This window comes from Acanthisitta chloris, unplaced genomic scaffold, assembly GCF_000695815.1.
Source record: "Acanthisitta chloris isolate BGI_N310 unplaced genomic scaffold, ASM69581v1 scaffold38275, whole genome shotgun sequence".
Taxonomy (NCBI): Eukaryota; Metazoa; Chordata; class Aves; order Passeriformes; family Acanthisittidae; genus Acanthisitta; species Acanthisitta chloris.
In genome coordinates, this window is record NW_008673920.1 from 23,885 (window position 1) to 40,482 (window position 16,598).

The window sequence follows — 16,598 nt, forward strand, 5'->3', positions numbered from 1 at the left end:
AGTGACTCTGGATATCTCTCTGAAAACACCAGCTGCGTGCTCTGGTGTAGTCATGAAGCAATTAGAAATTTAGCAACAGCTGTGAAAGAAAGTGAAAATAAAGTAGAAAGCATATCATGTCAATGTATTAATCCAAGGTATGCTGATATCTGAAATAGTACAGTTCTGTTTGTCACATCTCAAAATGTACAGTCTGAAACTAGAAACGGGTCAGATATCTGCAAGATGGGTAGTGGGAGGCATGGAATACCTTCCAGCAGGGGAAGTTAAGACACTGGGGCTGCAAAACCCAAAGGATTTATCAAGGGAGACATTTATCTACATAAACTTTATTTTTGCCTGTTCTTGACCATTGGTGGAAAAGGAAACTGGTCTAAAAGCACCACTGGCCTTATTCAATGAAATACTTCTCAAAGAGGCCTTCCTTAGTCCAGATCAAGTTTCTGGAAGAGCAAATGACTGAAGCAAATTGTTCAGAGTGTTGTGTCAGCAGTCTGAGAAGAGCAGAAAATTACAGGATCTACATGGATTCATTATTCAATTCATAGTTAGCATCTGCACTTCGGATAGCTGAGTGCTCTCTCTTCTGTACCACTCCAAAGCACTGGGGTCCAGTCCTTGTTCTTAGAAGACAACACAACAGCTTTTGCTTCAGCTGCCACTTCCAGGGAAAGAAGAAGAGAGGAAAAGGCATCTAGAAAGGTGCTTTTCTGATCCTGAGCACACAGACACAAGGGCTGACCAAAGGATGCCATAACATGAAGGATCCAGGAGTAGTAATCCAGAGAATGATTGGATTACTGCAACAAAAGGTGCCTCAATCAAGAGACATGAAGTTTATAAAACTGGGAAGAGAATGGGAATCAGTTGTGCATGGTGTTTTTATCATAGTCACTATACCTCAATAAAAGTCCCAGTTCCATCCCTCTGATGAAGATCAAATCTGAAGGATTTAGATGTTTTCATAAAGCCAGCTGTGAAAGGCAGAAAAAATTGAGGGTGAGATATTCAAACACTTGGAGTGTTTGATCAAGAAAACAACTATCAAACAAACAGAACCTATAGCAGTTTGCTACATGAGTGTGTAATCTGGACTTTAAATGAAAACTAAGTTGACAGCGTGGCCAAACCCCTTTAGGAATAAAGGGCTAGTCTGGATTCAACAGTGGTGTAAATGCCTGAGCTGAAATATTCATCACATTTCAAGTACTTTTATGAAAAGAGAAACTTCTTGACTTTTTAAGTGAAGTTCAAATGATTCTGTGATCCTTCTTGCTCTAGAAACAACCAGGAATCAAGCGGCCTCCTAAAGGGTTCAGCCTAAACCCCTGAGGAAAACTGATGGCAATCAGAGTCAAAACTTCAGGTTTGTCCCATTTTAAAATAGGACAGGAGTAAAAGTCACCTGCTAAGTAAAGAACTGCAGCTCCTTACAGACTATAGTCCAATTATGAAAAATAATGAGAATCGTTTGCCTTTGATGTTTCTCATCACTTATTTGATGATGAGTTATCCCAATGCATTTGTGGTTTGCCATAGTGATTGTACCACATCATTCTCCAACCCAGGAGTGAGGCCATTGCATACTCTGTTTCACTGTGACTCTTCCTTTTTATTGTACTATGCCTGGACTGTTCCCAAGTGTTTTCTGCTTGGATTTCTGTCCCGAAAGCTGGATCCGCCTCTCTTGGACTCTCTCCATGGCTGCCTTGGGTAGCACCTGGTGTCAGGCCCTGGAGCAGACAACATCTCTTTCCTGCAGACGTGGTCTGCGCCTTGGCTGACCCAGTGGTGCCTGACGTACAAAACCCTTGGCCCTAGTCCTGCACTATGTGCCACAGTCCCTTTCTGGCTGTGCTCTTCTTAACATGGAAACCAGGATACAGGGGGAGGAGGAGGGAAGGAGTGCATGGTTGCTTTTACACCCAAGTGTTTCTTGTCAGCAGTGCTGTAGGCTCGGTGATAGTGGCTATAAAGTGGGCACCTGGGGAGCACAGAGGAGAGAGCTGCCTCGCTGCAGTGCTGGGCAAGCTGAATACAATTGAGTCTGATGAGATGGGAACTAAGAGAAAGGAAGAGAAACTTCTACTGACTGTGTTGGAAGTGGCAGGGCAAAAAGTGAGGTCTGGAAAGCCCTGGACTAATCAGCCTTGTTGAGAAACCATGTGCCTTAATTCTGCTCCTGTATCTTTGCGTGTAAGTGCTAAAATTAGGCTGTGTAGACAAATCTCTGGACCAGAAGTAGACACACATATGATTAGTCTTGGTGATGTTGATACAGAAGTGAATAGACACTTTGTGGATTTATAAAAGGCTGACAGAGAATTAGCATATTCCATAGACCTGGGAGTTTGAGATATATTGCTTTGGGAAAGGAGATATTTGGAGTTTTGTTAACACAGTTTGTAACCATGTTAAAAATGAACACAAAATGATTCATAGTCTTCAGAATCTCTCCCAGGCTGAAGCCTTCCTTCTGGTTTGCTCTTCCTTTCCACTCATTCTCTATTTGTGCTATATTAAATGGTACTACTTCACTCAGCTCTCCACTTCCAATGGATTGGGGTGATATGGGAGAGCAGTGGGAATGGCAACACTGGTTACTGAGAAATGCACTGCCCTACAATTTCGGTAGAGAGACTTAAATCAATAATTACTTTGAATATATTTGCACACCACCATTTTGTTTCAGGACCAGACAATATCAGGATTGTAAATTATGGAAAAATAGGGGCTGTGAGTTCAGATACAATCTTCAGTGGTCTCAGTGACTTCAGGATCTACCAAAACTGGGTATGCAAACTCTCCAAGTCCCAAACCAAGACCTATTAGATGTACATTAATATCAAGTATATTTATTTTCTTTATTTAGATTTAATATCAAGGGGCATCAGTGGTATGTCTGTAATGATGAGTTTGTCAAAAGTCTGTTTAGTTATGTGTTTAATAACTCTGAAGCCATGGCTCTTAAAAATTACATATTCTTGCTTATAAAACAAGAGAGCAAAACAGTTTTAATACTTCAGTCATATTCTGGAGTGCTTCTTAACAGCTTTTTCCCCCTCTGAATTTAACAATATTATTTTTATTTCAGACTGAAAAACTCCAATTTAATGATAGAAGATCAATCCTATAAGATGAGTCCCAAAGCAAAGAGAGCAAAACAGAATTTGATATCTGAGGACAAAGAGAATGAAGCCATAGACTACTCAGTGCCCATATTCACAGGGCGGTATGTTCATTTTCCTTATGTTTTGTATCTTATTTCTGACATTTTATTAACAAATTATAAAATAACAAATTCATTAATCTATTTTTATACTCATGGATCTCATGGTGATTGTTTGCACTTCACATGAGTAATAAACAGACAAAGAGAAGTCAACTGACTGGCAGAAAATCAGACATTGATCATCCAGAGTCAGGACAAATGGACCTACATGTCTGGACTTTGTTTTGAACATATCATCAGGGACACTTTCTATGAAATAAAGATATAATTATAACCCTGCTTATCTGGAACCTGACAAGTATGTTGTCCACATTAATTATTCTTTTGGTTTGAAGACTTGTTCTGTAATCCAGTGTCTCTTACCAAGCATTAAACATAGAAACAATGAAACAATGTGCTAATGTCTTGTCCTGGCACAGGGAAAACCTGGAATAAAACCAAATACTTTCTCAAATTCATTGTAATGATTCATACTGATCTCATGTGTGCATGGTATTTATTGCATGGTTGCTACTGATGTAATACATTTTACTGCAGCAGTGTCCTCAGTAAAGTTGAATGTGAACTTTATGTGGAAGCCAGAACCAACAGGACAAGAAGGCTCCCCTGTTCCTTTTGGGATATGACACAGTGATTTGAGTAGGAGTCTCCAGTAGTTCCAGCATAGCCACTTGTTCAGATTAATACATACTGGGGGGTACTGTGGAAAAATGGTTCCTGGTTGGAGGCCAGAAGAAAAATTTCTTGCCCACCTGCAGCCGAATAGAAATCTTCCTTCAATTTTTTTCCTCTGCAGCACAGCACTGTGGGACACTTCCAAGTTGTTTCTGGGAGCTCATGCTTTTCTGTCTACTGCTTAATCAACAGCCCAATGGCACTTCTCCTTTGTATCCAAACTTTCGGTTTCATGTAAAACAGAGTTGCAGCTTGTCAATGGAAGATGTTATTTCTTTGGCTTTTGGAGCATTTGTGATACTTCTGTGATTAGACCAGCAATTTTGGTTTCTATGGACTCCCTCCCACTGCCTCAGAGTCTTTTTTTCCCCAGTCGCTTGTGCATTACTGTGTTGGATTCACTGCTCTTTGATCCAAACATTCAGAGACACACTGTTGCTTTTTTGAAAAAAGAAAAATTGCTTTGGAGTTTCAGCTATATCTTCCATGACAGAAACACATAGTTCTGTGATAGTCTTACACAAAATCTGTGATAACATATTCTCAAGGCTTCTCACTACTTTTTCATCTCACCTGGTGTTTATGCTTATGTAGCAGTAGATTTGCAGTTCATTATCATCTGTTGCCCTTGCCCTCAAGCACAAGTATCCTCCCTTTTCCCTTTTTATTGTGTCTTGAGTCTGCAGAAGTAAAATTTAGAGTGTTGGGCAGTAGTTGAAAAACATGACTGATGGTTAGTACTCCGGGATGATGGTCTTACCTTTTTTTACAGGCCCCTGTGATCCTAACACATCATGTTAATATCTTAACAAATCTTTTTTTTTGTTTGCTTAATGCATACAGTAACATCCAACTCAATGTGATGGTGTGTAGCTTCATTTATTTGTCTCTGTGCAATACTTTGGGATCCTACGTGAAAAGATGGTGTCAGATTCTTACATCACTATTTCTATTCTTCTTCATGTTTTTTGCATCAATCTTGCTTTTTGCACATGGCTACTCAGGAAGTTGTATCTGTTCCTCTGCCACTGAAGTGACCCAAAAAGTTTGATGTTGTTTCTGTCTTTTTAAATTAGATGTTTGTTAGGGTGTCCAACTCAACATGGCATGAAATGGCATTTGGTTTAGGCTTTTTTTCTGTTGGCATCATGCTCATGACTGCATGCCAAGACAGAGGAAGTTGCATGCCACATTCCTCTCAGATACTTATTTTTGTTTGAAAGATAACAGCTGAAGCCCATTCAACCACGAGCACGTTATATGTCACTCCTAAATTCCCCTGTGAAACTGATGTGTTGTTTCCCATGGGCAGATAGCTGTTATAAGGAGTAGTTATTTATAAAGGTCAGCTCTCCATGGGTTCATTGGAGCTATTGCCCATGCTGCTGGATGACCTTCAGAAATGTGTCACCATTTCCATGATTTCATTCTATTTTGGAACCCTTGGGTTCTGCTGTAAAAAAACTCCTTTGCTCAGGTTATTCACTTCACAACTGTTCCTCTTAAACACCTGGGCTAATCCTTGCAAGACAAAATTATGGACAGCCAGCCAGTATTCCAGGCAATAAAACACACAGAACTTGATTTAATGCCATATGTGCTAAAGATACTGGATGTGGCTCATGGAACTATTAGTAACTGCTAATATGCCTATGCCAAAGCACTGTAGATGACAGATACTCTTTAAATGATATTTTGTATGTGCCATTTGGGGTTTGATCTTGTGTCTGTTTGAAAAACATTTTCTACTGACACCCCTGAGACTTAACTGCAGAATCAATTTTTAAATGGTACTGTGTGCTGTTTTCGTGCATTCATCGTTTCAGAGAACGTGTTTCTCTTTGAGCTGGGAAGATTATAACAGGAAGAAATTATTAGAAAATCTAAATATTTAATACTGTTGATCAAAAGCATCTGGGGACCACAACTGCAGATGACTAGGCTGAGGCTGAAGATATTCATCAGCTCCCAGAAGATGCTTTATGCCTTGAGGAAGCAGTCCATACTGTGAAGTCGCTGAGATCTAAACTACTGCAATTAAGGAGGAAATAATATCAGCTTGCCTTTAAAGAAAAACACCATGGATTCATTTAAACTGAATGTAGATAGCTACATTCATATTCATTAAACTTATATTTAAAATTGTTTTTAAAAATCTCTTTAGCTTCAGATGATATTTGTGAGTGGAGCTGATGTGCAGGTGAAGGGAATCTCATTCCACTGTTCTTTAAGGATCATCCTCTTAAAGCAGCCTGACACACAGGAAGTTGAGTGTGAGGGAGGTCAAAGCTCTATGCTGCTAAGTAAGATTTTTAATCTTTTCAGCAATTTTAAAGAAATTAAGTTTGCAAGCCATTGTGCTTGGCAATACAGCCAAGCACATTCCACTGCTTGGCTGTTTTGCATCTCACCAAACTAACTTCATAGATAATGGGCAGGACATTTACTTGTGAGCTTAAATCGAAATTTTCTTAAGTGCTATCAAATTCATAATATTGGCAATATTAAATAAAACAGAAAAAAAAATCATTCTTTCTAATATTTTTACTTTGTAGTGGTAGTAAGTGTTTTATGATACAAGAGAGAGGCTGTGCTTGAGTGCACCCTGGAAACAGAGGCTGCTGTCTCTACAGTGCTTGCAAGATGGCACTTAATGAGAACTTAAACAGAGCCTGTTTTCAGTGTGCCATCTAATGTTACCTTAAAGTAAATTCAGCAGAAGCATATTAATGCTTCTTCCTAAGTCAAGGAACACTCCTTGTATCTGCCCTACTATAGTATCTAGGATGTCCTGACAGTGCCAAAGCAATATGGTTGCAATGGTGCATTCACATGGGAGTGTGGAAACTGGATTGGACCAATCAAGAGTAACCTTTCTTTGTGTCTCACCTCTGTAGAAAGCCTGAAGATGAGGCTTCATGAAAATCCTTAATTACCTTCTTGAAAGCATTACAGGACTGAATTTTCTATGAACAAAGAGAACATTTTGTTATATACATTAACATGGGGTGTTTTTTGTAAATCACAAGTGAGGACATTGTTATACAGCTACAATTATCTCCTGTCCCTTTGTAGTGTTGTTACGAATTCTGGAGCTGTAAGTCAATAACTGAAGATCTGTGGGTAAGCCTTACACTAATCTTTATTGTGATGGAGATGTAAAACTACAACAGGACAATGGTTTAACTGAAAATGTGTACAGCATAGACATAGGGGGAGGCACTGAAAATGGCCACAAATTTAGGCAGTGAAGTATTTGGTCTTTCTGCAGAATCCTTCCATCTTTCTGCTTTGAATACATTTGAGACTGTAGTAGCAGAAATATGGTATGCAAGAGTGTTGGCCACTGTAGCTGGTTAATTTGATAGAAAGTATAAATGGAATATGTTCTCAGCATTTTTCAATGGGATTCTTCTTTTTAAAAATTTTTTCAGACATGTGAATATCAGCGGGATCACAGACACGGAAGAAGAGAGAATTAAAGAGAGTGCTGCATATGTTGCCCAGAGGAACCTTTTTGCCACAGGTGAAGGAATTAGTGTCAGCAAGGTGGCCAAGACAACTTCTGAAGAGGAACATCATGAAAAAAAATCAAGGAAAGTAGCAATCCGGGAGTCTGCTGAGCGTGTGGCCATGAAGAAAACGGTAAAAGAGTAGAAATTAACATCTAGGCTGTAAACAGCAATGGTCTTCTTGTTTGGTGTTTGTAAAGTGCCTAGCACAACATGGCCCTGATTTACTCCATGAGCAATCATAATAATGGTAGTAAAAAACCCAAGTGTTTTCAATTGAAGTCTTTTGAATGACTTAAAAGTCTTGTTATCTAGGCAGGCACCAAGAATGCTTCTGTTGTGCTGGGAGAAAAAGACAAGAGTAGGGGACCAGGGAAAGCTCTTTGGTCATGCCCAGACGTATTAAATGGCACAACATCCTTCACCTGGAAGATGAAGCACTTGCTAGGCAGAGAAGAAAGGTGCCAGTATATTTATCTTGTCCATAAATAGATGATAATTTCTGAACTTTTCTAGCCTGAGAACAAGCTTGTCCAAAGAGCTCACCCCAGAGGTTTAATCACAGGGTGTAAATTAGGGCAGAATTAGGGTAAATTAAGCATAAATTAGGGAGGAACATCTGGAACTGAATCTCTAATTGTGTGCATTATTGTACAACTTCTTAAAAAATAATACTCAGAGCATAGTTAAAAATATGTTATGATCAGGCTGGAAGAATATATCAAGTGCAAATACGTTTCAGATAGCAAATTATTACTGTTTTGAGCAGAACTGGCAATATTCTTATAAAATATCCTCATAAGATGAGGTTGGAAAGGGTATAAACACTTTGAAGGACAAGGTAAAAATTCAAAATCATCTCAAAAACTGAGAAACAGTGAAGGTGAAATTTGATCACAAATTACTGCACAGAGAAGGAAAAGAACAAGTAAATGCCTGGCTAGGTAGAAGTACCTCAGGATCTGAGAGTTCTAAAAGGTCACATATTTAATGTCAGTCAATTTAATGCCAGTCTTATAAAAACAAAGGTCACTCTTGAGCATTATCACTCACACATAGGGGGCAGTTATTTAATCGTGTGGGAGTCTGTTGGTCCTCTGGTAATGGGTAGTTACTGCTTGATGAACTGTTTGAAGACAAATAGAACCTGTCCAGAACTGAGAAACAATTGTAAGGGAAATTGGTATTGCACAGTTTTAAGACTGAGAGGATTATGAAAGTTGTTTTTAAAATCTGAATACAGGGACCTGTAATTCTCCATGTATGTGAAAGTTAGGGCAGAAAAGAAATAGTTCAGTTGGCAGAAAGCAAGATTTATAGCATGGTAGGAGGTTTTCCCCAGCTCTGTGGATAGTCAAGAAGTTGAAACAGTTACCCTGAGGGGATGAAAGATCTCATCAGGAGGAAAGGTTTGAGAGCAGGTCTGTCAGAGATGATCAATGCATACACAATCTTGCATTGGAGCAGAAGTACAGAAGGCACCTGAGTTTCAGACCTTTTTCACCTTTCACTCTGTATTTAAAATAATAAATAAATAATGAAATGTGGAAGATTATTTTTCTTAGAATAGTTTTCAGGTAAAAAAGCCTGCTAAAATGAAATCTAGCTAATTTGGAAGCAGAACTTCTGGAAGATGACACTTGGTTTTCTGTGTCCGGGTGAGATAAATACATTAAGTATGTCTGCCTCGATTTTAAAATAAAACTTGCAGGGGTTTTTTTTGTATTTATTTTTTTATGTATTAATAATTTGTGATTTTAACTTCTGTTACAAGCAAGTTTATAATAAAATGTTTCTTTTCCAGCTAGAAGAGACTCAGGCATTCCACAAAAAGTTGAATCAAGATAAACTCTTACATCCTCCTGAATTTATTATTGAGCCTCGTTCCCACACTATCTGGGAAAAGGAAAATGTAAAATTTCATTGTTCTGTGGCTGGCTGGCCAGCACCCCGGGTTACATGGTGAGTTGTATCTCTGGTACTGAAAGTCACCACATAACCAGTATCTGAAGTTGTCTCAGTGAATGTGGTCATTCTTTCCAGAAAGTTGTAAGTTCAATAAAAGAATCAGGTGCAAAGGTCAAACACCTTTCAAGTCACCTTGTACAAAAAGAGAGCAAAACATTGAAGGACAAAATAATGCTTTATGTAACAGCAATAGGAATACATAGATTCGGTTTTTTATTTATTTGATTGAGGCATAAAATATATTTTTTTCTGTCTGCTGATGAAGGAAAAATAGCAGATTAATTTATCATACTGTCCTTAAAAGAATGTTTTCCAAATAATTCTGTTTGGTCTACAAATTACATTGATGTCCCTGGAGCATTAAAGCAGGTTTTGGTCAAGACCAAGCTGCTTAGCTGCTGAGCAGTTATAGTACTGAACCTCCAAGAAACTGAAATCTCATGGTGCAGGGTGTGAAATCTCAATAATAATGATGTGTTCATAGCAGACACGTAATCGTTATTTGAAGTGAAAAGATTGCAGGCAGATCCAGAAACAATCAAATCTTCTGAGAGCTTTGGAGTCTATTGGAAACTTTCTATTAACTTGAATGGTCTTTGGACTAAAGCTTTACTGTAAGAACTCCAGAATACCTCCTTAGTCGTCGCTGAAAGTCTGATTTGACTTTTGGGTTAAAGTTTACCCTGACTGGAATTGAATTTAGCTTAATTAACAGTGACTTGTGAAGCTTTACAGTCTCATCATCTATTGAGCCAATCTTATGTTTCATGGTACACAGATACCATCAAGTTGTTAAGGTAAAAAATAATAATTTTTTTCAAACATAAAATGAGACTTGATGCCCATTGTTTGGTTTAAAAGATTCTCCTAGAGCATATGTACAAAATGCGGACGTGTGTTTTTAAAATTAACAAAGAATAAGGCTGTGTTCAGCTTTAAGTATTAATTAGGAATAAGTCCTACGGAGCTTCAATTTGTGGAGACAACAGAAAACATCTACTATATCATGATGTTATGTAATACTCATATTTTGCAATTTACTACTTGAACTGTATAAGGGACTCTCTGTTTCTTTAGGTCTTAAAAATCTTAATCTCAGGGTTTGAGAAAAAATGCTACTAGGAGCTACGTTAATAGGCCAGAGCTGCTGCCCACAGAGTCACTTGATCTCTCTCCTTAGACTCTGACAACCGATAGCCTGCATGGACACATTTTTCCCGTCATGTAAGGATTGTAAGTGCTCTGTGTTGACATTCCTCCTGGAGAGGATACCAGATCTGGTCTCAGCTGGATATAAGGAATGGTCAGCTATGCTCATGGCTGTAATCCAGCTCTGTAACCTGAATCCTATCCCAGAACGCGAGAGCTGGGTCATTTTTACTTCGGTTGAGATTCACCTTATCCTGAAAACCTGACATGGCTAAACCAAGCCTTCAGCTGTCTTCCTTTGCTCTCAGTGTGAACCAGCCTTTCATCCAAGTGCTAAATGTGGATGGTGAAAATTAATACATCGTTTTACTGTACATTGGAATTCCAAAGGGATTTCATTTTGCCACAGGCTACTAATGGAAAAAAAGTGTTCACAACCATTTCAGAAGGTGTCTTTGCTCTGAGATATAGAGCAATGCTGACCTGGATCTGCCAGCTTTCATTCAGCATTTCTAACAAAATGTCGATCGAGTATTCCAAACAGTCATTTTTTGTACAAGCAGTGAAGACCTTTACATCCTCTGCCTGAAAAATTATAAAGCTACATGAGCTTTCTCTAGAGAAAACCTTACGGTCTAATGCAGCTGTTCTGACTCCCTTGGAAAAAAAAAAAGCATATGGAAAGCCCAGGACATTTGAAACCAGTAGCAGAAAGCATAAACTATCAGTGCCTAATGACAGTTACAGTCCAACCTTAGCTAATGACTTGTCTGTTCTGGAATTTGCATTTCCACAAATAACAAGTGGTCCTTCTAACACATGAGCCCTATTCTTTCATAGATTAATATAAATAAGTGAAAATTGAATCAATTATTTTTTACTAACCTGATTATGTTGACAAAATAAGTGAGTCTTCTTGCTTCTGGTATGACTCAGTTAAAGCTTGTGTCTGCACAGCACCCCATGCTATCAAACTCTTTCACTGCCAATAGGATACAAGGACTCCCCAGCCCTTTGAAGAAAATTTAAAGAAATTATGGAATCAATTCCTGTTTCACAGGATTTCATATTCTCTGGAAAATAATAGGAACTGAGGGCATTATTCTATTTTCTAAACTATTTGACAACACTAGATGCAATACAAAGGTGTTTCCAGGAACTTCTGGTGTCTGGGGTACACCATCTCACAGATGAGGTGAAGAGTGGTGAGTGGGTGCTGGGCCCATGTATTATTCTTTGCCTAGGGCAGGACAAAAGAGTAGGAGATCTGTAATGAGGTCAAGCATCTCTGCAACTGATTGAAGTCCAGAATAGAGAGTATTGCCCTGCACTGAGTCCCTTTTCATAGACATTTTGCTGAGGGAAAGATCAGGATGAAAAGCATTAGGGTTTATGGTCCTTGCTCACCTCGGCACTTGAAAAAAATCCCAGTGTATTGCTTTGCCCAAATATTTGTAGCCAGGGAAATATTCTTTATTGCACAGCACTAACAGTGCTGAAAGACAATTTTCAGATTTATTGCAGATATAGGTTCATCTTGAGATATATTAAACTAATTATATTCTTGGTAAAAATAAAATTGCTAATTACTGACTTGTTTGGTAAATTGGGGCAAGCCACTGGCACCAGAAGAGTTTCCTTTCCTGATTGAAAATCGTGAGAGATTTAAAATTTAAAATCTGAAATGAAGAAGCAAAGCTCTTTGTCTGGTTATCTGTTGAGGGGACAGAGGTTTATTTAAGCAATATCAAAGCAAGCAATGAAGATACTTTTATCTATCATAATTTATTATTCTGCTTTCGTTATATATGTACCTTACAGAGCACAGAGAAAGTAGGACACTCTCTTAGGAAACACTTTTTCTTTATAGACCTCAAAGCAATCCCAAATATACTGAATACAACTGGGTGTGTAATTTATTAAACTTCTATTGCCAGTTTATTCCATTCCACCAGCACTTACCTAAGATAGGATTCACTCTAAAATTTACTTGATTACACCATGTATTGTCCAGAATGCGCAACATTTTATGCAACAATTGGTGAGGAAGAATTTACCATGAATCACTGAACTCCCCTCTGTGAGTCTCAAGCTGTTTATATAAATGCTGAAATTAGCAGTGCCAGCACACTCTGATCATTACTGGTTCATTTGTTCCTTCAAATTTCTTACTGGAAATTCTGAACAGAACACTTTTTCTACCTGAAGATATACCTGTACCAGAAAACACTCATAGTATACACGTGTAAAGGTAGAGAAGTTTTTGGTAGCACAGCTTTTCCAGATCCCTTGCTGCAATACATTTACCACCAAGACAATTTTTCTTTACCAGTCTAATCCCATGGGGTCTTCTGTCAACTTTGCTATGCAAGTAAAAAAAAAAAAAAGTTAACTTGCTATCTGATATTTTTGTGAATATGCAGGTTTTGAAAGGAAATCAAATATGCAAGCCAAACAAAATGTGTATGATACCTAGTAGGTAAGGATGCTACAGAATTTTTGTTTGCAATTTACAGCACAGAGATGTTGCTCATGTGATGACTCCTTTCCTTTCCAAGTAGTAATATGAAGTTCATGGTAATATAAACTGATTTTCATCCCACTCAAGACTAATTTCTCCTTTTAATTAGAAAATAAAATTTACCCAGGGCTGGTCAAATAGAAAGACAGAGAAGTTACACTTCCGAAGATTTGCAATGTCTTCCCAGGGTGTTAGACTACAGTTTATGTAGGAGAAATATGCAGAAACTGATGTTCTATTTCAAATATCAAGCACTTGACTTTGTAAAGTATATGACTATACACTTCTCTTTGTGACATACTGTTTCTTTTCTTTTCCATAGGTACAAAAACAATGTGCCCATCGACGTACAGACTCACCCTGGCAAGTATATCATTGAAAGTCGCTATGGGCTGCACTCACTGGAGATCAGCACGTAAGGGAATACTAGATAATTTAACAAACAGCTTTAACTAAAATGTTGCTATAGATTTAGACCTGGAATATGTGAACATATCCCTTGGGGATGTAAGAAATATCAAGTTTGTACAGCTGAAGTGAATGTTGTCTACTAAATGTTGAAGCAGTTCTGGTTTTCCTCAGTAGAGGATATGCAATTTACCTAAGTGAGTAATTTATCTGGATTATTTATCTGGATATTCTATTTATGGGTGAGTCAGAAACACATGGAATATTTGTGAATACTTTTTCTATTTGTCTGCTTGATAAGTACAGTTAAATGTGAAAAAAATACAGTTTAGGGTAATAATATATGAATTAATTGTTTTTCAAATATAGCAAAGTTCATGATTCTTAATGAAATGAGGAACAGAACTGAGATGCCCTCACTTAGACACAAGAAATATCTTTAATGGCACTCATTCTTCAAATGGGAAATTTTTGCAGTCACTTTGCATTTAAAACATTGAAAACATGAGACCTAATTAGCAACAATCTAGATTTGGTAATTTAGACACTGGAAGGTACCCTTTGAAATATATTTTATGACATCTACCATTTTTATACCTTCCACATTAGGTATCTCTCCACAGGAGACAGTAAATTAGAGATAACTTAGATAAATATTATCAGACAGTTTTTCCTGCTTGTGCTGTATCCTCCATTTCAAATGTGTAAGTGATATTTGAAAAGAGAGATTTATTTCCAACATTGTGTTTTGACATTAAGAAAAACTTTATGGCCACAATCAGTCCCATGTCTAGTGTGTGTGTCTCCCAAGCTTTTACTTTACAGATTTGACACAGATTGCTGAGGGTTTCTTTAATGTAAAACATAGGAGAGGCTATGCCAAGGAGTAAATGGGTGCTCTGCCTAATAATTTCTGTCATTCCAGGTGTGAATTTGATGATACTGCTCAGTATCGAGCCTCTGCTATGAATGTTAAAGGAGAAGTTTCGGTTTATGCTTCCCTTGTGGTAAAGAGTAGGTTACAAAATATTTCTTTGAATTTTTTTTTCTTAAGGTGAACATTACCAGTTTGGTTTTGTGGCTCAGAGAGCCTTCACCTCTTGGTGATAGTGACTGGAATTTTCTTTTTCTGTATAGGGTACAAAGGAGAAATTGATGAAAGTCTTTTGCGTGCTCGAAATCTTTCCATGTCTCTGGGTCGTAAGTTACAATATATGTTTGTTTGACACTTCCATTTATAGTTGTGACATCATGACAAATGACTGAACAGAATATTTAGTAACATTATTTAAAAAGGAAGCAGGTCTGATTCACAAAGGCCCTGAGCTCTACAATTTCAGATGGTGTTAGCCTCATCTGTAGGGGAAAATGTTATTGCCTTCTAGGTCTATTGGTTTATATTTTATTATTGCACTTCCCTGTGAAATAAAATATGTTAAAGAGAGAGAGAGAGAGAGACACTTCATCCTTTGCAATATGTAAAACATGGCCTGGGAAAACCCTTGCGGGAGCGTGTGTCAAGTAGAGTAGGTGACTTAATCATTCTAGTCTGCTGCTATATATATGATTCCATATATTGCAAAAATGCATGGAAAAGATCAAATATCCAGAACCCAATTTGACTATTTTGGATATATCAAGGTAAAAATTGTAGTTCATTTTACCTGAGAGCCTCACATTTTGAAGTGATGTACAGTATTGCATAGATGCTTCCATGATGTTAAGACAATCGACCCACATATGCCATGTGGGTGAAGTGCCCTAGGGATGCTGTGCATGGAAGATGAGACTTCTGGGCTTTTCTTTTATTGTGGCAGCACAAATAGAATTAGAGATGTGCTGCAAAGGCATATTAGCTGGCATTTGTATACTGAAGCTCTGAAATAACAGAAACAAGATTATGTACCACATTGCAAATTGCAAGGCCATACATTTCCAGTATAATTCAGAATTTATCACTTGGTTATGGAAAAGGAAGATGATGATCTGTGTATATTCACTGATCACAGGAAGAACAAGAGCTATCAGTGTAGGCCAGTGACGTAAAAGCAAAACGTGACCTTAGGCTTTATCAGCTGAGCTGTTTCCAAAAGAAGCATGGAAGCTCCTGTGCCATGATGTGCAGTACAAGTGTGAGGCACTTAGGATATTCTGTCTGGAAAACTGCACAACTTGGGTCACAAAGATAAATTAGGAGCAAGTACAGAAACAGGTTACCTGAATGCCTGGGGGATTGGAGAGCTCATTTTTATATAAATAGCCACCCAAAAGGCTTATAAAAACAAAGGCTGAGTGAACACATTACTGCTCTGAGATAAAGCAAGGAGTTAAAACATGGAAAGAAGAGAAACATATGAGCTAAAGATCAACTAGACATGAACAAATAATAAACCATGAAGAGAAGTTTTTTAGTTATAAACCAAATGTTATGACAAGACACTGGATCTGAAATTTTGAAAATTCTGAAATGATATTCTGCAGGAGCCTCTGCCTGATAAAATGAACTAGCTCTAAGAACTAAAGTTGTATGAATAAAGAAATACTTGAATCTCTGCAATAGAATGGGCTTGGATTATTTAACACTGCAATTACCTCTGAAGACAATGCCTTAGTAAATATATTGTTCCTATTTTTACCTTAACCTTTACCTGAGGCTGTATTCATAATCACTGGGTAATTTTTCTTCCTATTCCTCGCACAAAAGGAAAGAAAAAGTAATTATCCATTTTTTTCTTTGATCCAGTTGGTGTTACCCCTCATGGCTATGCTTCCAGGTTTGACATCAGCTTTGTTGACAAGTTTGATGTAGCCTTTGGGAGAGAAGGTGAGACAATGAGTCTGGGCTGCACAGTTGTCATCACCCCTGATATCAAGCGCTTCAAACCAGACATCGAATGGTACAGAAATGGTGAGAATGCTTGACAAGAAGAAATATAAACTACTTACATGTAAATCTTAGTTCAGCATATGTGAATGTTATGATTTGGTCATCAATTTCTCAGTTTTTCCAACAGTAATAGTTTCTCTTTTTCAACTAAAATTGTTTCAGAATTTAGCATTTTGACATGAAAACACAGAAAACTGATGAAGCACGGTGAAAATGTCTTCTAGGGATTCTTTCTTTCTCAAAAAA

General features: G+C 37.8%; 1 protein-coding gene across 1 annotated transcript in view; it reads left to right on the forward strand.

The window, feature by feature from the left end:
- MYOM1 (myomesin 1) overlaps positions 1 to 16,598 on the forward strand; it is a 71,848-nt gene that overhangs the window by 6,117 nt on the left and 49,133 nt on the right. The window contains exons 2-8 of the mRNA XM_009075122.1: positions 3,092 to 3,232; positions 7,342 to 7,552; positions 9,224 to 9,381; positions 13,380 to 13,472; positions 14,391 to 14,479; positions 14,603 to 14,665; positions 16,209 to 16,373. Coding sequence (XP_009073370.1) covers positions 3,092 to 3,232; positions 7,342 to 7,552; positions 9,224 to 9,381; positions 13,380 to 13,472; positions 14,391 to 14,479; positions 14,603 to 14,665; positions 16,209 to 16,373 — 920 coding nt within the window. The remainder of the gene's footprint in view (positions 1 to 3,091; positions 3,233 to 7,341; positions 7,553 to 9,223; positions 9,382 to 13,379; positions 13,473 to 14,390; positions 14,480 to 14,602; positions 14,666 to 16,208; positions 16,374 to 16,598) is intronic.